Source organism: Setaria viridis, chromosome 6, assembly GCF_005286985.2.
Source record: "Setaria viridis chromosome 6, Setaria_viridis_v4.0, whole genome shotgun sequence".
NCBI lineage: Eukaryota > Viridiplantae > Streptophyta > Magnoliopsida > Poales > Poaceae > Setaria > Setaria viridis.
Window position 1 is genome coordinate 36,435,568 of NC_048268.2, and position 21,255 is coordinate 36,456,822.

Sequence of the window (21,255 nt, forward strand, 5' to 3'; positions counted from 1 at the left end):
CCAGCGTCTTCCGCCGCCCTACAGGAGCCGAATCTTCACGGACCAGAGCTTCGTGCGACGCTGCCCGCCGCCGCCACCGGCCTTGGGTGCGAGCACGAGGAAGCGTTGCAAGGAAAGGATGAAATGCAGCGCACCCCTTTATCACTGCCATCTGAAGCCATTCCTGTCATTCCCCCTCCGATCCAAGAACTGTTGTCGCCGCGGCCTACCGCTCCTCGTCCATTCCCCCTCCGATCCAGGAACGCTGGGCCTGCTCGGCCCACCAGACCGAACAATCAAGTGCAGAGCTACACTGGTTCGGATTCGGACGCCGCTTCCGCTTCCGTCCTCTTCCTCGCTCGCCTCGTGCGCTCCGCCCGGCGCATCGTCCCCGCTGAGCTTCCAAAGCCCCCCCTCTCCCGTGCTCCGTCGCGGCTTCAAATACTCCGCCCCCATTCCCAAAGCACGCTGCTCCCTCTGGCTTCCCGCCGCTCCCTCATGGTCACCGCAGCCGCTGCAGCAGCAGTCTCCTCCCCGGCCGCCCCGGTCGCCGGGGCTGCTGCGGCCACCTCCCGCCGGGGGTTCGTCACGTTCGGCGGAGGCGCCGCCCGCTCCTCGCCCGCGCTGCGGTCCGTCCGCGGACTCTCCGGTGAGGGCCCCTTTCCCTAGTCTGATCTCTGCGTGTTAGTGAGGTGGTAAAGGTTCAGCGTCCTCCTGCTGGGCTAGAGTTCTGAGATCTAGCTCGTCGGTTAGCGTGGTCACGCGTTTCGAAGATTCGTGTGGCGGAACGCTTGCTTGGCGGCCTGTGCTGCCTTGGATCCACGTTCGCTGATTGAGGTTTTTGCTCAGTGTGTCGATCGACGAACCCTTTTTTAGGATCCTTTTGGTTGGCTGCTTCCATGGCTTGAGTTAGCAATTGTTTTGATATCTCTCAGGCTCTGTTCGACTATGTTGTGTTCAGTTGGAAAATGTTCTGTACCTATTATGATGCCTTATTCGATAGTCTTACAAAATAGTGTTAAGTCATAAATTCGTAACAAGATGTTGCATGATAGGGTGTTTGGGAGCACATGTATTATTTGATTTTGTCACATATTGGACCATCGTTGGAGCAATTTTGTGATTTAGGGTTAGTTTGGCTGGGCTCCAGCTCTGGCTTCTCCTGCGGCTCCAGTTGAAGCCCTACCAAACAGTTTGACTCCTGTGCATTACAAGTTTGACTCCCAACAATAAAAGGATCATATAATTGTTACGCATTGGGAATTGGGATATAATTGGGCTGAGCCTGCTGTCATGCCTTGAGTTCCCGTGGGCATTCAACTAAGCCCTTGGCTAATATAGTGCCTCGGCAACTTGTTTTCCTCCATTGCATCCTCAGCTCTTACCAAGACTGACCGAGCTCTTCTGTGGCATCGAGTCTCTCCTTACTGCAATGCCCGGGTTAATCTACACCATTTTCCTAACCCGTCACACCTGCCCTGAGTTGCCGTTGTCTCATCACCACCTGACGTGAGTGAATTGCCATTATCTCATCACCACCTGGGATTGAGGCAGACACATGCAGGGATTGGGATAGGTAGCCTTGCTTGATGGTGACAACAGCAAAGTTTGTTACAGACATATTTGTAGTGGTGACTAGGAAAATGGAGATGTCTAGTTATCACTATAAGCATCTGTCTCTACTGTAGGTGTCATTAATAGTGTTAGTTGTGGTTGGAAGTAGTTCAATATTTTGGGGCTGATAGGTGGATGCTTATCTAACAAATCAATGAAAGCTGTATCTTATGCCACTTGGCAGAAGCAATGTGATAAATGGAGAACTCTAGAACTTGAGGCTGCAGAGGTTTGATAGCTTACAATAAATTTTTCGATAGGAAATTCGAGGATGTTTTGTACTGGGAGTCAAACTTTGTTAATTTTGAATTCAAAAACTGCACGTAGAAAAATGTGCCATTAGCAGTTTTCATTCTAGCAAGCTTAATATTTGAATTTGTTTTTAGCATGTCGCTACCAGTTCAGTTGTGAAAGGAAACTACCCAAAACTGGAAACAGTTTTACATACATGGTCCTTAATTGGACGAAGCGTTGGCAATATGTGAAAGATAGTAATGGCTGAATGAGCACAGAGCACAGTTTGATATATTTCACTACGCTGTAATGGCATATTATGTCGAGTCTGCAAATGCTACTTACCAATCATCATTGTAATGATGAACATTTGAAGTAAACTAGATACAGTCACACCAAACAGTAACATAGTATCTTGAGATGAGTTGTAGTATTACCTTAGTTCAAAAATCAAAGCATTTTTCTATGCAATGGATTTGTGTTTAACTTCTATAAACTTAAGTTCATGAAGTTTCTTAATGGCTGATGCATTTCTTTCAGAAATACTCAGAAGGAATGTAGTATCTTTTAAAACTTCTCTAATGGAAACAACTTATTTGCATTCAGTACTAAGCAAACTTCTACCTGCAGGTGTGCGAACCCATGTTGCAGCTGTTGAACAAGCAGTTGCAAAAGATGCTACCAAGCTGGAAGCACCAGTTGTTATCATTACAGGTGCCTCCAGAGGGATTGGAAAAGCCACTGCTTTGGCCCTTGGAAAAGCGGGGTGCAAGGTTAGCTGCTTGGCTGTTTAAAAGAGTCATTCTAGATTGGGAAGATGTTTTATAAATGCAGAGAGGGTCAACAACTTATTCAACAGTCAGTGGGACTCGTGTTAATGCAAGTACTTGTACACAATACATAGCGGCTGCATGCTGTTTATTTTATTTTTTACTTTTGTGTTAATGTAAGAACTAGTACACAATACATCTGCGGCTGCATGCTGTTTATTTTATATTTTACTTCTGTTCTATAAATGAAAAGTTCTAGCATTTACATTCCTTTAATCTAATGACAGTTGGCATTGCTAGAAAAATAAACATGTGGCTGTATCTGTATGATTGTACTCACCTCTTGCAAATCTAAATGTCTTCTTTCCCGTGGAATAGCAAGTTAGCACTAACCTTAGGGTCTTGATCTGGCTTGACTTTTAGGTTCTGGTGAACTATGCCCGCTCATCAAAAGAAGCTGAAGATGTCTCCAAAGAGGTGAGCATGTGGATTCACAAATTACTTTGTTGTCTATTATTTGTTTATCTGTCAGTTTATATTAGAGGGCTCGGCTAACACATAGAATCTTCAATAGTTACTGATTAATTGATTTGGACTTCACTAGAAGTGATCAGATTTATTCCTTGCAGAACATTATTATTGCTATCCCTCTCCTTGATTCTCAGTGTTGCAAAGTTATTTATCTCATTCTGAATTCTTTTTTCATGTTTGGCCTTACAAAGGAGTACATAGAACTATTATCATGTTTTATTCTTCTATCTGGAGAAGTGACTATAGATGGCAACGGGTACAAATTACCCGTGCGCCCGCGGGTAAAAACCCGTTAGGGCGAGGATACGGATAGTGTTTAGTACCCACGGGTATAATACGGGTTTGAGATTGTACCCGCGGGTAACAAATTTGCGGGTTTTAAAATACTTTACCCATACCCGTATACCCGCAAACCCGCTGACATGTGGCCTCTAGCACAAATATATAAGCGATTCTCTAGGGTTTCTCTATACCAGTCGCCCAGACCTCCCCGCGCCGTAATCTTATCCGTTCCGGCTCCCCAGTCCCCCATCCCCGCACGGCGCACGGGCACGGCGCAGGCCCGCCGCCCGCCTCGTGCCCAGGCCGGCGCCACCGCTCCGCAGTCCCCACCGCCACCGCTCTGCAGACCGCAGTCCGCCCGCCGGCCCCGCCCTCGCGCGTGTCGCGCCCCCCGCCGGTACCAGGTCGACGACCTGCCGGCCCCGTCCTCACGCGACAGCGTGAGTCGCGCCCCCCGCCAGCACCAGGTCCACCACCCGGCAGCCCCGTCCTTGCGCAACTGGCGACAGTGTCATTATTCCTAATTTTCACTGCCATTTTAGAGACACTGCAATTGCAAAACAGTTAAACAATCACCTTGAATTATGTTTCATGGTTTCAACCATTGTAATGGCAAATATAGAGATCAGTATATAGTAACAACAGTGCAAGAACTATACAGAAATAGAATGGTGATTCTTGAATGTGGTTGATTAAAATTCACCACTATCAATTCTGCGCAGTTTTCTGCCTACAAATATGCAGAGACCAACATTTGGCTATACTTTTCATTTTACTTTCTTTGTCCCCTTTCCTACTTGAAGAGTGCTATTATTGCAGATTGAAGCGTCTGGTGGTGAGGCTATCACCTTCGGAGGAGATGTTTCAAAAGAAGCTGATGTAGAATCTATGATGAAAGCAGTAAGTGTAGTTTGTTTACAGAAAGAAAATGTTCCTTTTCACTTTTACATCAATCTTTATTTGGACATGGTTATGATTAGTTCTTAAATCAATTAGGCTATGGATAAATGGGGAACAATAGATGTGCTGGTAAACAATGCAGGTATGTTCCCGTGGCACATTGCACTTTTTTCTGCTACCTATTCAGTTGATTTGTGTCAAATAAAACATTTTTTTATTAGGGATTACACGAGACACATTATTGATGAGGATGAAGAAATCTCAGTGGCAAGATGTAATTGATCTGAATCTTACAGGTGTCTTCCTGTGCACACAGGTGAGTTTATAATATTTCTTTATTTTGAAATTACTTGAATTGTTAGATGCATCTTACAGCAACATATACTTTGCAGGCTGCTACTAAAGTAATGATGAAGAAAAAAAAGGTTATATTTCTCTGCTCTTCATATTACACTTAATTTACTTGGGAAGCACAACAAAATGAGTGCCTCCTTGCATGATTTTCTTACTTTGTGTTCGTAAAATATTATATAACTGAAAGTGGTGTGAAGCAAAAGAAATATTAAAGCATAACCCGCATTCATAATTCATTATTGTTGTGTTGTGCCTCAGTAGTTAGGCAAATACACATGGAAGGTCATGGGCTGATAGTTTGTTATATTACTTGTATATGTTTTGTTCTCTTTGAGGTGGTGTGAAGCAAAAGAACTAATATTAATCCATACCCCACATTGATAATACATTATTATTGTGTTGTGCCTCAGAAGGTAGGCAAATACACACAGAAGGTCATGGACTGATAGTTTGTTACCACTACTTATATTTGTATTTGTCTTGTACTCTTCGAGTCTCTGACTTTCAAGAAGTTGCTGTCAAAAGTTGCCTTGTTTGCTATTTTTTCATGGTTAGTAATGTGTGTATTTTTATTGCAAAATGCAGGGGAGAATTATCAACATAGCATCTGTCGTTGGGCTTACTGGTAATGTTGGCCAAGCTAATTATAGTGCAGCCAAAGCTGGGGTTATTGGCTTCACAAAAACAGTTGCCAGGGAATATGCAAGCAGAAATATCAATGTATGATCTTTATCTTTCACTATTAACTCACCTGTGAGGTTAGGCTAAGCATTCTGAAACTGTTCTGAATATACATGCAGGTGAATGCTATTGCACCAGGGTTCATTGCATCTGATATGACTGCCGAGCTTGGGGAAGAGCTTGAGAAGAAAATTTTGTCAACCATTCCATTAGGTAAGCTGTATGCAGCTTAGCTGTTCCTGCGTACAACACCTTTGTATTAGCGTCTTAAGCTGCACCATTGGACAAGTAGCATTGTTAACTTGCTTTGTTTTATGGTTCTTTAGTGATGCTCCAAACGAAAGTTACTAGCTGGTATTCATTAGTGATGCACCATATAATGTTCATAAGAGGAAGATCATTCTGGTATTTATTATTATAGATAGCAGCGTGGGACAGCTAGAGTTAAAACGGCCTTTGATATTTAGATAGACTGCAAGAGCAGAGTACCAATTTGTAGAGGCTAGAAAGGAAAACAGTATACTAAAAGCCATATTTACTTTTATAAAACCCAAGTATATTCTTTTACAGTTGCTCATTGATGCAGAGTGGCACGGGCTGGATTTTATAGAACCATAACCCATTATAGTTCTAGTAGAATATGAAAACACATCATATTGAGATATTTCATATTGCTTGGTTCTTGTTTTTCCTCTGCATTCAAACGGTAGCTGTCACCACTAACTATACATGTTGTCATACAACTTCCAGGGAGATACGGCCAACCTGAGGAAGTTGCGGGTTTAGTCGAGTTTTTGGCCCTTAATCCTGCGGCTAGCTACATCACCGGACAGGTGCATGACACTGTGACTACATTTGCCCTCAAACTTTCAGAGTTCTATTTCGTAGCATTTCAACTAACCCATGTTACACGCAGGTGCTTACCATTGACGGAGGGATGGTAATGTAAGGTTGGAGTGAGCTTTGGTAGACTTCAACTTCTCCTAGGCGATTTTTGGACTACAAATGTTAGGGTTGTCTCTTGTTTTGTAATGCTCACCAGGAAAAATTCAGGCGTGGTGAAGTTGGAATATGTATGTTTTTGTTCATGGTATGTGCCAATTTGTCCAGGCTATTTGAATTTGATCCTCGCTGATAGATTTCCTCTGTTTATGCATGATCGCCATTAGGCTTTATAATCACCATCCTTTGTTCTCTTAACTGACCCCTGCCATCGGTCGTCGCACGGCCATGGCTCCCCTCGTGCACCAGCCCGCGAACACGGCCAGTGCCGTGCCAAACGCACCGCCGCAGCCAAGGACTGCATTGATGCACAGAGGGCATTGTTACGCCACTAAGCTCGCTGGAGTTGTACCCAAGAACACCTGCCAGACTTAAACTAACCAAGGCTAGCTAGTGGCATCTCTGACAGTGAAGAGTAAACAGATCGATGCCTGATCGGAGTCTGAATCCGTTTGCACCTGTCAACCCGCCTAATAAGGCCAGCTGCCATCTGTTCTGGCTACCAGATCGAGCAAACCAGCCACTAGCCATGGCCAGGATCAAGAGGCCGCGTCGGTGCGCGCGCCCTATCTCGGACTACGGCGGCAGCGCGGACCGCCTGAGCCCACTGCCCGACGACCTGCTTCGCCTCGACACCCGCACCGCGCTCTCCGCGGCCGTGCTCGCCAGGCGGTGGGCGCGCCTCCCGCGCGAGGTCCCGGCGCTCGAGCTCAGGGTCGGCGACGTGCTCCCGCGCCGCTACCACCGAGCTCGTCCTGCGCGACATGCCGGCGTCCACGCCGGCGGCCACGTACCAGAGACTCTTCATCGCGCGCTCGCCGCTGGAGACGCTGCGCCTCGTGTCGTGCGGCTGCGCGGGGAAGACGAAGCGGCTGGTGGTCAGCACGCCGGGCTCGCGGCTGAAGGAGCTCGTCGTCGACGGCTGCTCGTTCCTGGCGATTGAGCTCCTCACAAAATGCTTGTCAACCAGAATCGGTTCTTTTATGAAGCCAGAATCGGTTCGCAAAATGCTTGTCAACCAGATGCTTCTCTGTTATGGTTCTATCTTTGCATGTCAGGTGCAATCTTAACTCTGGGATCCAATCACGTTTTTATTAGAAATTCTCCCACTGCTGGATGGTTCTCTATAATTTTATGTTAACACATTCACTGACAGGAAAACACTGTCAAGATAAGGCTTTTGAACAATCTTGACCAGTGCTTGAAGTCTGGGAAGAAGTACCCATGGTTTACGTGTCTTATTACAAATACATGTGTTGCTATATTCTGTGAAACACGGATACGCCAGGAAGGGTGCGTATCCCGTATCGGATACGTATCCGATACGGATACGCCCGGGATACGTATCCGCGGCGTGTCCGCATGTCCCTTCTTAATTGGGCCGGAAACTATGGAACGGAAACGTTTCGCCCAATCGATACGGCCCAGCCCAACTTACCAGTTACCACCCTCCGCCGGTCCGCCCTCCCACGCGCAGCCTCACGCCTCCGCCTCCGCCTCCCCCACGCAGCGGCGCAGCACCGGCGACGAGCTTCCGTCCCTACTCGCTGGCCGCCAGTGACGAGTTTCCGCCCCTGCCACGTGGATCCAGGCTGCAGCGAGTTCCCGTTCTCGATCTCCCCTTCTTCTTCAGTTCGTGGCCGCTGCGACGAGTTCCAGGCCCCTGCGACGAGTTCCTTGAGTTAATCCCCTTCCCCGTTCTCGATCTCCTCTTCTTCTTCAGTTCGTGACTGCTTGTTGCTTGATTTCTTTGCTCCCCACTTCGTCTTCCTCTCCCCTTCTCGATCTATTCTATTTCTGCAGTGCGGTTAGTGACTTCTTGTTGCTTCATTGCTTGTATGCAGTAGATGGCGTCTCCAAATATGAGCAGTGCGGCAAGTAGGAACTTGCTGCTGCCTGAATTGCAAGCCTGCATGCCTTTTATTAATTTTCTAAATTTGAGACTACTATATTTGAGAGTTGAGGAGACTTGAGAATGAGACCTGCTGTGTTGTAGTAATAGTACACTTAAGTAGTTAATTGCAACGGTTCATTGTTATCAGTTTTAAAATTTTAATATGCATTATTTTTTATTTTATTTTTTAAATAGTAAATGTATCCGTGTATCGGGTTTTTTTAGGAAATTGCCGTATCCGCGTATCTGTATCATTCCGATACCGATACACCTTCCGATACCGATACATGTATCCGTATCCGTGCTGCATAGCTTGGCGGGCTCCCGCGAGGAGCGCCGCCCTTCCTAATGAGTCTGTTCAGCTTGAATTGTCGAGGAGCGGGCAATGCCTCGACAGTTAGAGAGCTCCGTGATTTTATCACAAAGTTTGCCCCTTCTATTTTATGTATTCTTGAGACTCAAATTAGTAAAATTCGTGTGGAAGCTCTAGCCGGTACGCTGGGTTTTGATAGAGCCTTTGCGGTTGGTAGTGAAGGCAGGAGTGGTGGTCTTTGTATTTTCTGGAATAACGATTTGGATATCAATATTTTGGGTCATTCTAAGTATCACATTGATGCTTCAGTTATGGGTATCGGTGATTTACCTTGGAGAATCACAACAGTTTATGGAGAGGCCCAGACTAACCTGAGATCTCAAACTTGGGATACTCTAAAGAACATATGTGGTACTAGCACCTTACCTTGGCTTTGTCTAGGAGATTTCAATGAAGTATTGCGACCTGAGGAGCACCTTGGAGTGGGACACCGCGCGCTATTGCAGATGCAGGGATTTTGCGACATGGTCGATGTATGCAACCTCATTGATCTCGGTTATAGTTGTAGCTTCTGGACCTGGGAGAAGAAGGTGGTAGGGGGTACTTATACTCAAGTCAGACTGGATCGAGCCCTTGGTTCAGCTGAATGGAGTGCGCAGTTTCCCTTTGCAAATGTGTGCCATATCAACGAGCAACGTCTGATCATCATGGATTGCTGCTAAAACTAACTGATGATGAGTTAGAACAAAACGGTGCGCGCCGACAGTTCCGTGACGAAGCCATGTGGGACAGGCACCCGGAGCTAAAGCCTACCGTTGCAACGTGTTGGCAGACTGTGGTGGCCACAACTGTTGGAGATGTTAAAAGCAAACTGGGTGCTTTATCGGATGAACTTGGTAAATGGGGAGTTGACATGTTTGGCAATGTCAAGAAGGTGGCGTTTGGGAACTGGGAAATGAGAATGGGATAGGAAATAAGGGAAGAAGGATAACATATCCCTTGTTCGGATTTATGGAATGGGAAAAGAATGGGTATGTGATAGGGATAAAATGAGATTATTTCCCACCGCTACATACCCAGTAGGAGGGGTGGGTTTTGGTTGGGAAACAAGGAGGGGTGAATCTGACTTATTATTTATCTTCTCGGAGCAGACCGTCGGGCACGGATCACCTTCCTGCCGATCTCCATCGACGGCTACTACTGCCCGCCATGTCCTCGTCGTGTTGCCGTGGCCTCTTGGGAATGGTGGCATCTGTCGTGCGGACGGGTGAAACGTTGCCGGCATCGGCCCTAGCGGGAGCAAGAGGAGCATCTTGTGACTCCCCGTAAGTTCCTAACTCGCCTAGTTGCACAAGTCACCGGAGCCGCCACACGAATTGCAAGCCGTTGCCACGCAAAGGCCCGGAGCTGCCACTTGAATCGCAAACCGCCTTGCCCACGCGTGTGGGGGTTTAGAGCTGCCGCTTGCCACGCATAATCTGGCCACTTGAGGGGATCTGAACCCGATTGGATGGGACGACCATTTTTTTCATTTCATCAGAGATTTTGACTTAGCAAGCAATCGATAGGCGGATGGAGTTGGGTGCCAGGAGCTGGGAGGGCATGGAAGACATTCTTGTTTTTATTTGCTTGCTCAAACCAAAGAAAAAACAAAGGAAAAGGGGCCATTTGGTTCTTTAGTCCCTCCTAAAATTCGTGTCATATCGAATGTTTAGATACTAATTAGGAGTATTAAACATAAACTAATTACAAAACCAATTGCACAGATGGAGGCTAATTTGCGAGACGAATCTATTAAGCCTAATTAGTCCATGATTTAACAATGTGATGCTACAGTAAACATATGCTAATGATGGATTAAATTGGCTTAGTAGATTCGTCTCGCGAATTAGCCTCCATCTGTTTAATTAGTTTTATGATTAACTCATGTTTAGTCCTTCTAATTAGCCTCCGATCGATGTGACAGGAATTTTAGTCCGGACTAAAGATCCAAACACCAATCTGATTTCCCTTTCCCTTTCCCATACCCTATCGAAACACCACCTTAGGGATTGCGAAATAATTAATTAGCCAAGCATTGTTTAGCAATTCCGATCCCTTTCCTCGCTTGACCCTGACGGCCGCCGACCGAGCGCCCCCACGCCGGATCGAAGCGCGCTGCCTGGGTCTCCTTCGGTCCTTCTTGTGCCGCGTCTCCCTAATTGACTTAGCTTTGGCTGGTAAGGGATCCCTGGTGCATCTGGATGGATTGTTATGAGCCTGATTCCTGTTTTGTCGGGTTGCTTTTTCCCCCTGTGAGATCAAATCCACATCTTCATTCCTGGGACGCGTTCTTCAGTCTGTCCATCCATTTTGTTGTGGATTTCATCGCGAATGGCTATTTACCTTTCAAAAGTTTGGGGGTTCACCTGTCGAGGAGATAGGTGCGTCAAGAACACGCAAACATAATTCTTATCTGTTCTTGGGTTCCATTCGTTTTGCTCCGTGTGCAAATTTGGTTGATATTATTGCGATCCGCTGGGATCATGGGAGAATGAAACCTGTTGCAGTCATCTGGTACAAATTCCAGTCCGCGATGCCCTTTCCAAATGATTAATTCTTTTGCGAAATTATTTGTTTCAAACTCATGTCCACTGTTTGTAAGTAGAGTTGTGTTGTAATAGGATATTTTGCTTTAATCTATCGTGCTGTATATTTCAGTATATACATACATGGGTAACACCCGCATTGCATTTTTATGTCTTTAGATAGCCAATCCAAATAAATTGTTTCAGGTATTATGAACTATGCAGCAGGTAGTGAGGCATATTCCATTTCGAATCATTCAGTGAGGTGTTTCATTTTTTTTTGTACTGATTTTGTGATATATATTCGGCTTCGTAGGCATTGAGTTGCATCCACAATGTCCCAACTTGGAACATGTTCATTGCCTGGAGCTGCAATCTATGGCACTTCAACTAGGAGGTTTGGAGGTAATTATTGGATTCAAGTTTCTGTATGTTTTTATTTTTGTTTTTTTTTCATTTTTGATCAGGGTTGTGTCCTTTTGTCATCATACATAAAAATCTTGTGGGATTTAAGGTGCAGTTGGAAATAAAAGGTTAATCTGAGCCTCAAATACAATAACAAAGTGTTGGCAGGTGCAAACAAGTAGATTTGTCTCGATACATCTAGAATCAAGACAGATCATGAAATCGCTGGACCTCCTGCAAAAGCTAGCCACTCAGCCATTATGTTTTCCAAGGCTGTACTGAAATTATCCTATAACTCTGAACATTTTTTTTGGTCTCCTGTACTCATTGTCAGCATAGTAGTGTAATGAGGCCAACAAGACACACACAGATTACACTAACCATGGCAACTAAATCAATTCACAGTTCAGTGCAAATATTCTGTAATTAAATATAATTAAGAACTGTAGCTCTTACAATGCTCCAATCGCCCTGTAGCTCTATAGAGCATTATGCAAAATCACTCATGTTTAGTTGGGCGTCATACTAGGAACAACCAGCTCCAAGTATAACCAGACTGACAGAACAGAGAATATAGCAAGACTGTCCAAAATCTATTGCTAAGGAAAACACATGAAGGTCTTAGAGGAGAATGAAAAACACATGGTCACGGACACCTTACCGATCTATTACTCCTGGTAAACTTGATTGATGTATGCAGGTTGTCTTCTCCTAGAGCCCAACCTGCTTTTCACCCCATCAAAATCAAGAACGCATTAGGGGAAGGAAGAACCCTAACCTCCTCGATCTGGTTGATGTAGTCTGAGCCTGAGAAGAGGAAAGTGGAGAACTCACAAATCCAAGAAGTAGAAGGGTGGAGGTGCCGTGGTGGATCCAAATTCCAAAGGAGGTGGCTGAGGTGGTGTCGTTGTAGATTGAGACGGCGGCGGTGCTCCTGGATAGGGATGGGTACATGGAGGATGGCGGCAACGCGGGATGGTGGCGGTTGGTTGGGGACGAGGACGAGGACGCGGAGGAGGGGAAGAGCCTGGATGACGACGTGGAGGGGCGCTGGCGAGAGGCGGGGCGGTGGAGTAGACGAAGATGGTGAGGTTGCTAGCTCCCTTGCGTTGCTAACCTCGCGAGTCGCGACAACGCCGGGTTGTGGCGTCCGGACCCAAGAGGTGGGTCGTTCTCACCTAGGGAAAAGTTGCAGATTGGGCTTGCCACCCCCGTGCTCGTGGGCTCCCAAATGCTAGAGAAATTGAGCCTGGGAACGAAATTCCCGTGGGAAGCCCACCTAGAGAAATCACAAGAACCCGGCCGGATTTTCTGTTCCCAAAGGAGCCCTAAAAGAACTTACGTGGGTGCTCTTTTTTGTTTTTTTTCCCCATGGAACCGAAAAATTCAAATCCGTACTGAAGTTGGAGTGACCTTTGTGTGTTTTCTTGTTCAAGGCGTCAGTGAATTTTGTCAATCTTAATACTAGTAGCATCAGTCTTGCCGCCTAAGCATGTCGAATATGCTCATATTAATAGTTTGTGCGCATGTTCATAGGGGTGAATACAGTGTGTCTAATCTAATGACAATGAGACGTCTGATGTAACTTTGTCAAACTCGATCTCCTAACCCTTGGATGTGCTCATAGGGTAGGGTGTGTTTGAGTCAGATGCATGTGCATCGTGAGCACTAGCTTGTTCCAAATAAAAAAATATACTTGGTTTATGTTCTTTCTGATTATAAATGTTGGAGTTATAGACCTGTGTTCTTTATAATTTTCTGCACGTAACAATCTGCTGACAATTAAAATTGATAAATTTGGACGGACCGGTCTCTAAACCGGTCAGATCAATTTGACTAAAGTGGTCATATTTTAAATTGGACCTTCACCATTGCGTAGCTCTTGTTGAGACGATCAAAATGCATATGTAGAATGTCCGATTCGGAATTCGGATGAGGGAGTTATGACTTCTGGAAGATCTAGCACCCAAGAAAACCGGTCAGACCAGTTTCACAGGTCAATTAGACCAATTTGGTCTATAGATGGCGGCCGGTGGCGGAGCGGCCGGCGGAGAGGTGGCGGCAGGGAGGCCGACGAGCGGAGAGGTGGCAGCGGGGAGGTGGTAGAGAGGTGGCGGCGGGGACGCCGGGGAAGTGGTCGGGCGAACTGGTGGCGGCAGGGAGGTGGCGGTGGGGAGCAAGGGTGGCCGGTGGGGAGTGAGGCTGGGCGGCGGGAAGAGATGGGCGACGGGATGGGCGACGTTGGGTGGTAGGGAACTGGCGGCGCCGCCTGGGCGCGAGGCGTGGGGTGGGACTTGGGTGCGGCTGTGCGGTGCAGGTCTTCGGGAGTCGGGAGGTGATTAGGGAACCCTAGAAAAAATCCTTTGTATACTTGTACAGGAGGGTCTACATGTCAGGTGGGTTCGTGGGCATGGGCACGACATTTTTGTACCCGCTAATTTATTACCCGCGGGCACAAACTCAGACGTGCACCTGTGCCCGTGGGTACAAAATGGCACCCGTATCCTCGCCCTACCGGGTTTTTGCCCGCGGGTAAGTTGTACAAAACGCCTTAATTACTATCATGTGTCAAAACCCTTACAAATCACGTGTCAAAATACAACTTGTTGCCTTATAAATGCATTGAAAACCAAAAGAAAGCAGTGGTGGTGTCCGTATTTGGTCTACTGTAGATGTGCAAGTAAAGAATTTCAATGGTAGCATAGTTCTTACCAGCTTGTCTTTTGCTCTGGAGATTCACCACTGCTCAACCCAAGCCATGAAAACTGATGAATCCCATGCAGATGCAATTTAGATACATCATGGATAATCTATGATAGCACACTTTCCCTTTTTACAATTATGTTCATGTGTAAATACTCTTTCTAGATGAATAGAAAAGGTATATACAAATACTCTTTTTGGATAATAGAATTTTCCATTATCTGAAAAAAGATAAAAAGAACAAACTGGTTGTTTCCAAGTATATCTTTTTATTAGTTTAAAGAGTATCTGTCATATTGCAGTCCCTTTATATGAGATATTCATTAAGTTCATGTGTAAATTCTCTCTATAGATAAATAGAGTAACTGGTTGTTTCCAATTAAAATGTTTCATTATATTATGTTAAAAAGTAAATTGCACAGTAGGTCCCCAAAATTGCGCACATCTGTAAGCTTGAGAATTCTATGGATTTGTACAAGTGGGCTGAAAAGTCTCCAACTCTTAATTGAGGATTGATCTTGGATTTTGTGATTCATGAATCACCATTCTTCTGATTTTTGGCATTGCTGTTCCTCTTTTGCACATCAATGCTTATACTATGTATTGCTGAATAATTCTCATTATTGTCTTGCTGTTTGGCAGGTTCACAATTTCAGCAACCTAAGGTTAATCGCATCTCATTTGAACAGAAAGTGTCTGCTAAAACAACATTGAGAGTACGTATTAATGAGTTGTTGTCTATTTTGATCTTACTATGTGTAGACTGAAGTTTATGGGATTAAAAACTAATCATAAATCAGGCCTTGTATCAAACTATACATTCTAATATTTGTACGTTTTACAAACTATTGCATAGTGGAACATCAGTGTATCTTAAAAGCATTTTGTTATTGTCTCCATATTGTAATTTTAAATTTTCTAAATCGTTAGCTATGGTAATTATGTTAGATAAACCCACTGCTACTTTGAGATAAATGTGCCAATGGGGGACCTCATTCTAACTTTTGCCTAGGTTGAAAGGAGTGTGTATTATAAAAAGTTTGCATGTTCAAAATGGCTTAGTTCAATTATGAATGGATCATGGATTTGCAATGCTTGTTGGTGAATCACTTGTCTGTGATGGGCATGATTTCTTAGATACCATCATACCAGGAATGATTACTAAAGCGTTAACTTTGTGAGTTGTTAAGTACATAGTAAATCTGAACTTGTGAAATTCAAAAATTGAATACAAAAATGTTAACCTGCTTATCTTGTCTATGTTTTACTTCACTGTCAGATCCCTTGTTTGACTACCTTTCCTGTGACCACTCTTTGCTACAGAGTATGAGGTGTAAAGCTACTCAAACCCAAAGCGTCCAAAAGAAATCTTCAAGTGCAACTGTTCAACGTGATAAGAAAGGTTGGAATTTAGAATTATCATGCTGCATATAATTGAACTCAATTTTATTTGTCTTTGAAGGATGTAACTGAAGTTGCTCAAAGAAAGCAGGCAAACTCGCCACATTGGCTGAAATTCACCTGTATGATGATTTACAACTGTTCCAGGGAAAGTTCAAGGGCCGATGCTGGACGATGGAAGTGGCGGGTTCCCTCCGTTCCGCTTCGGCAAAGGTGGGGGCGGTGGTGGAGGTGGCGGGGGTGGCAGCAACTACTTCGGCGGATTCCTTCTCTTCTCCTGTGTGTTGCTCCTGGATTACCTGAAGGAGTTTGAGAAGTACCTGCTTACTCGGAAGCACCGAGGTGGAGACGACGCCAGCAACGGGCTGCTACAACCATGATCACCCTTCGCCAGTCTCACTAGCACTAGCTACTCGTTTCTGTTGTAATGAAGAAGGCTTCTGGTTGTGGCTGCCATTTGGAACATAACATGTGACTGTCATGGTAGTTTATGGTCTCTTTCTGATGGACTTCTGAGAAAGATCATGTTGGACTTGAGACTCAAATTACAGGACTGTGGGTAGTTTATGTTGTCTTTCTGATGGACTTCTGAGAAAGATCATGTCGGACTTGAGACTCAAATTACAGGACTGCGTCGGAGATGCCGAAAGTTCCTTCAAGTAGGCTGCTGAGCTGGAGATATGAATCTAGTGTAATGTAGCGTGCCTGTTTCAGATGTAATCCTATCGTCATTGGTGTGGAACGCTTGCCGACTGAAATGTAGAATCAGTTGACTGGAAATTTGGCCGCCGTTCTCTACGGTGACTTTTGCTTTCCCATTCGCTGAGGTTTGTGACTGTTGAAATTGAGGTGTAAGCTGTCAGAGCAAGTGCTGTATCATTTCTGGTTGGTTTACGGGGAAATTTCTGGGGTGAGTCAACATCCAGTGTTTTGTGAAAGCGAGTGCAGAAGTTGCAATCACCAACATGTGTTTTGTAAAAGCCGAACCTGAACCAGCCATGACCGGTCGACAGAACCACGCAGCCCCAAGTTGGCCCGGTCGTTCGGTATGCAACTGGGTTTTCATTCCGATGCAGTTTCATAATGGCTTTGTTGCTCGTATGAATTTGGTGGACTTGACCTGAAGGTCATGAGGTCTGTCGTCTTGGTCTTCTCTCTTTCCACTGCATCTTCTACCCCGTGATTTCCCTGGGCCCCGTTTTGTATATAATTTTCATGATACAAACAATTTATACGCATAACGTGTATCACAACTTTTACAGACAGTTAAATAACTTATCTACCTAACTTATACATGTAAACGATACTAACTTGAGTAAAAATAATGATATAAAAAAGAAATAATCAAATGGAAAAAATTGAAAAAGAAAAAGAAAAGTGCAATCGGTGTGCACGCAGTGCCGCGCTTCCGCACTAGTGTGGCCGGTGGACCGCCGACCACCTGCAGGTATAGTTGGCCATATGGCCATGGCCCGTGGGTTGGCCCACGGCACGGGATTTTGGCCCGGTCTAGGCACGGCCCGGCACGGCGGTCGTCATGCTTGTGCTGGCCTGGCCCACACCACGGGCTGTGCCTGGGCTGCTATCTCAGCCCGTGTGCTGCCCGGCACGGCCCGGCCTATTTGGCCCGTTGGGATTAAGCGGGCGGCCTAGCCTGTTAAAGCCTGCTCGGCCCGCATATAAAACCCCCCACCCCTAAACCCTACCTTCCTCACTTCCTCTCCTTTGTTCCGCCACCACCTCCCTCGCTGCTTCCCCTACGCCCTCCGCCGCCTTCCCCGCCGCTTCTCCCACGGCCCTCTGCCACCTCCCCGAGGCGCGTGCTGCGCCCGCAGCGCCGCGGCCGGCTGTCCCTGGACCCCGGCCGGTGGCTCGGTAGCATTGGAGCCGAAAAACGGTCACACCGGCCACCTAGGTGGAAAACATGAGGGATGGACTGAAGACGTGAAAATGGTCTCCCGACCCATTTTCGGCCTCAAAACGTGGGCAATAGGTCACAGGAGCTGGAAAACGGCCACACCGGCCACCGCGGTCGTAAACGTGGGGGATGGACTAAAGACGTGAAAATGGTCTCCGGACCTGTTTTCGGCCATGAAAACGTGTGCTATAGGTCGTGGGCATCCGAAAACAGCCACACCGATCACCGAGGACTAAAATGTAGAGGCTGGACCGAACAAGTAAAAATGGCCTCCGAACGTGTGTTCGGCCATGAAAACGTGTGTTATAGGTCACGGGAGCCCGAAAACAGCGACACCACCAACCGTGGTCGAAAATATGGGGTGAAGACGTTAAAATGGCCTCTGTACCCGTTTTCGTCCATGAAAACGTGGGCCATAGGTCACGACAGCTCGATAACGGCCACACCGGCCACCCGGCTCGAAAACGTGGGGATGGACCGAATACGTGAAAATGTCCTCCGGCCCCGTTTTCGGTCACGAAAACATGTGCAGGTCACGGCAGCCCGAAAACGGCCACACCGGCCACCGGGGCCGAAAACGAGGGGGATGGACTGAATTCGTGAAAATGGCCATGAAACGCGTGTTCGGCCATGAAAACGTGTGCCATAGGTCACGGGAGCCCGAAAATAGCAACACTGACCACCGTGGTCCAAAACGTGGGGGATGGACCGAACACGTGATAATGGGCTCCGAACGCGTTTTTGCCCATGAAAACGTGTGCTATAGGTCATGGTAGCCCGAAAACGGCCACAATGGCCACCGGAGTCGAAATCACGAGGGTTGGACCGAAGACGTGAAAATGGCCTTCGGACCCGTTTTCGGCAAGGAAAACGTGTGTGTATAGGTCACGGGAGTCGGAAAACGACAACACCGACCAACGCGGTCGAAAACGTGGCGGATGGACCGAAGACGTGAAAATGGTCTCCGGACCCATTTTCTTCCATGAAAACGTGTGCTATAGGTCATGGGCACTCGAAAACGGCTACACCAGCCACCGAGGACTAATATGTAGAGGCCGGACCGAACAAGTGAAAAAGGCTGAAGACTTGTGTTATAGGTCACGGGAGCCCGAAAATAGTGACACCAACCACCATGGTTGAAAACGTAGGGGATGGACCGAACACGTGATAATGGGCTTCGGACGTGTTTTTGGCCATGAAATCGTGTGCTATAGGTCACGGTAGCTCGAAAACAGACACACCGGCCACCGGGGTCGAAAACGTGGGGCATTTACGGAAGACGTGAAAATGGCCTCCGGTCCCGTTTTCAGCCATGAAAACGTGTCTATAAGTCACGACAGCCTGAAAATGGCCACACCGGCCAACGCGGTCGAAAACGTGGCGGATGGACCGAAGACGTGAAAATGGCCCCCGGACCAATTTTCGGCCATGAAAACGTGTGCTATTGGTCATGGGCACCCGAAAACGGCCACACCGGCCACCGAGGACTAAAATGTAGAGGCTAGACCGAACAAGTGAAAAAGGCCTCCGAACGCTTGTTCGGCCATGAAAACTTGTGTTATAGGTCACGGGAGCTCAAAAATAGCGACACCGACCACCTTGGTCGAAAACATGGAGGATGGACCGAAGACGTGAAAATGGCCTCCGAACCCGTGCTATAGGCCACGACAGCCTGAAAACGGCCACGCCAGCCACCGGGGTTGAAAATGTGGGGAATGGACCGAAGACATGAAAACGGCCTTTGGACCCATTTTTGGCCGTGAAAACGTGTGCTATAGGTCACGGGAGCCCGAAAACAGCGACACCGACCACAGTGGTTGAAAACGTGGGGGATGGACCAAACACATGATAATGGGCTCCGGACTTGTGTTCGGTCATGAAAACGTGTGTTATAGGTCATGGGAGTCCAAAAACAACGACACCGACCACCGTGGTCGAAAACGTGGGGGATGGACCGAAGACGTGAAAATGGACTCCGGACCCGTTTTCAGCCATGAAAACGTGTGCTATAGGTCACGGCAGCCCGAAAACGACCACACCGGCCAACACGGTCGAAAACGTGGCAGATGGACCGAAGCCATGAAAATGGCCTCTAGACCCATTTTTGGCCATGAAAACATGTGCTATTGGTCGTGGGCATCCGATAACTGCCACACCGGCCACCGAGGACTAAAATGTAGAGGCTGGACCGAACAAGTGAAAATGGCCTCCGAATGCTTGTTCGGCCATGAGAACTTGTGTTATAGGTCATCGGAGCCCGAAAACAGCTACACCGACCACCATGGTTGAAAACGTGGGGGATGGACCGAAGATGTGAAAATGGCCTCCGGACCCGTTTTCAGCCATGAAAACGTGTGCTATATGTCACGGCAGTCTGAAAACGGCCACACCCGACAACACGGTCGAAAACGTGGCGGATGGACCGAAGCCATGAAAATGGCCTCCGGACCCATTTTCGACCATGAAAACGTGTGCTATTGGTCATGGGCACCCAAAAATGGCCACACCGGCGACTGAGGACTAAAATGTAGAGGTTAGACCGAACAAGTGAAAATGGCCTCCGAACGCTTGTTCGGCCATGAAAACTTGTGTTATAGGTCACGGGAGCCCGAAAATAGCGACACCGACCACCATGGTCGAAAACGTGGGAGATGGACCGAAGACCTGAAAATAGCTTCCGAACCCGTTTTTGGTCATGAAAACGTGTGCTATAGGCCACGACAGCCCGAAAATGGCGACGCCGGCCACCGGGGTTGAAAATGTGGGGGATGGACTCGAGACGTGAAAATGGCCTCCGGACCCATTTTTGGCCGTGAAAAGGTGTGCTATAGGTCACGAGAGTGCGAAAACGGCCACACCGCCCACCGGGTTCGAAAACGTGGGGGATGGACCGAAGACGTCAAAATGGCCTCCGGTCTCATTTTCGGCTATAAAAACGTGTGCTATAGGTCACGGTAGCCTGAAAACAGCCACACCAGGCACCAGGGTCGAAAACGTGTGGGATGGACGGAAGACCTGAAAATGGCCTCCAATCCCATTTTCGGCCATGAAAACGTGTGCTATAGCTCATCGGAGCTGGAAAATGGCCACACAGGCCACCTAGGTCGAAAACGTGGGGGATGGACCGAAGATGTGAAAATTGCCTCCCGACTTGTTTTCGGCCTGAAAACGTGGGCTATAGGTCACGGGAGCCCGAAAACGGCCACATAGGCTACCGCGGTCGAAAACATGGCGGATGAACCGAATACGTGAAAATTGCCTTCGGACCCGTTTTCAGCCATGGGCACCAGAAAACGGCCACACTGGCCGCCGAGGACTAAGATGTAGAGGCTAGACCAAACAAGTGAAAATAGCCTCCGAACGCTTGTTCGGCCATGAAAATTTGTGTTATAGGTCACGGGAGCCCAATAATAGCGACACCGACCGCCGTGGTTGAAAACGTGGGGGATGGATCGAACACATGATAATGGGCTCCGGACACATTTTTGGCCATCAAAACGTTTGCTATAGGTCATGGTAGCCCGAAAACGGCCACACCAGCCACTGGGGTAAAAAACATGGGGATTGATCGAAGGCGTGAAAATGGCCTCCAGAGCCATTTTCAGCCATTGAAACATGTGCTATAGGTCACGGGAGCCCGAAAATAGCCACACCGGCCATCGGGGCCGAAACGAGGGGGATGGACTAAGTACCTTAAAAAGGCATCC

The 21,255-nt window shown here is 47.1% G+C and overlaps 2 protein-coding genes across 3 annotated transcripts; both read left to right on the forward strand.

The window, feature by feature from the left end:
* Positions 1 to 2: 2 nt before the first annotated feature.
* LOC117859769 (3-oxoacyl-[acyl-carrier-protein] reductase 4) lies at positions 3 to 6,526 on the forward strand. The gene is made up of 11 exons (XM_034742951.2): positions 3 to 628; positions 2,458 to 2,600; positions 3,021 to 3,074; positions 4,230 to 4,310; positions 4,407 to 4,452; positions 4,532 to 4,626; positions 4,703 to 4,735; positions 5,250 to 5,384; positions 5,465 to 5,558; positions 6,096 to 6,178; positions 6,262 to 6,526. The coding sequence occupies exons 1-11, from the start codon at positions 124 to 126 to the stop codon at positions 6,292 to 6,294; spliced, it is 1,302 nt and encodes a 433-aa protein (XP_034598842.1). The 5' UTR covers positions 3 to 123; the 3' UTR covers positions 6,295 to 6,526.
* A 1,245-nt stretch (positions 6,527 to 7,771) lies between these two features.
* On the forward strand, positions 7,772 to 16,549 carry LOC117859770 (protein FERTILITY RESTORER RF2, mitochondrial). Of its 2 annotated transcripts, none has more exons than XM_072294652.1 (5): positions 7,772 to 8,028; positions 11,438 to 11,526; positions 14,872 to 14,945; positions 15,553 to 15,631; positions 15,778 to 16,549. In XM_072294652.1, the coding sequence occupies exons 2-5, from the start codon at positions 11,457 to 11,459 to the stop codon at positions 16,008 to 16,010; spliced, it is 456 nt and encodes a 151-aa protein (XP_072150753.1). In that variant the 5' UTR covers positions 7,772 to 8,028; positions 11,438 to 11,456; the 3' UTR covers positions 16,011 to 16,549. The 2 variants fall into 2 exon arrangements, with proteins under 2 accessions (XP_072150753.1, XP_034598843.1); XM_034742952.2 differs by lacking the exon at positions 7,772 to 8,028 and adding an exon at positions 8,045 to 11,349.
* Positions 16,550 to 21,255: the final 4,706 nt, after the last annotated feature.

Bases quoted from the DNA above. Each gene is read 5' to 3' on its own strand.
- LOC117859769 (XM_034742951.2), top strand. From the start codon at position 124: ATGCAGCGCACCCCTTTATCACTGCCATCTGAAGCCATTCCTGTCATT. The intron at 2,601-3,020 runs GTTAGCTGCTTG...CTTGACTTTTAG, and splicing joins TTGGAAAAGCGGGGTGCAAG to GTTCTGGTGAACTATGCCCG. The intron at 4,627-4,702 runs GTGAGTTTATAA...TATACTTTGCAG, and splicing joins GTGTCTTCCTGTGCACACAG to GCTGCTACTAAAGTAATGAT.
- LOC117859770 (XM_072294652.1), top strand. From the start codon at position 11,457: ATGTCCCAACTTGGAACATGTTCATTGCCTGGAGCTGCAATCTATGGC. The intron at 11,527-14,871 runs GTAATTATTGGA...GCTGTTTGGCAG, and splicing joins TTCAACTAGGAGGTTTGGAG to GTTCACAATTTCAGCAACCT. The intron at 15,632-15,777 runs GTTGGAATTTAG...CAACTGTTCCAG, and splicing joins TGTTCAACGTGATAAGAAAG to GGAAAGTTCAAGGGCCGATG.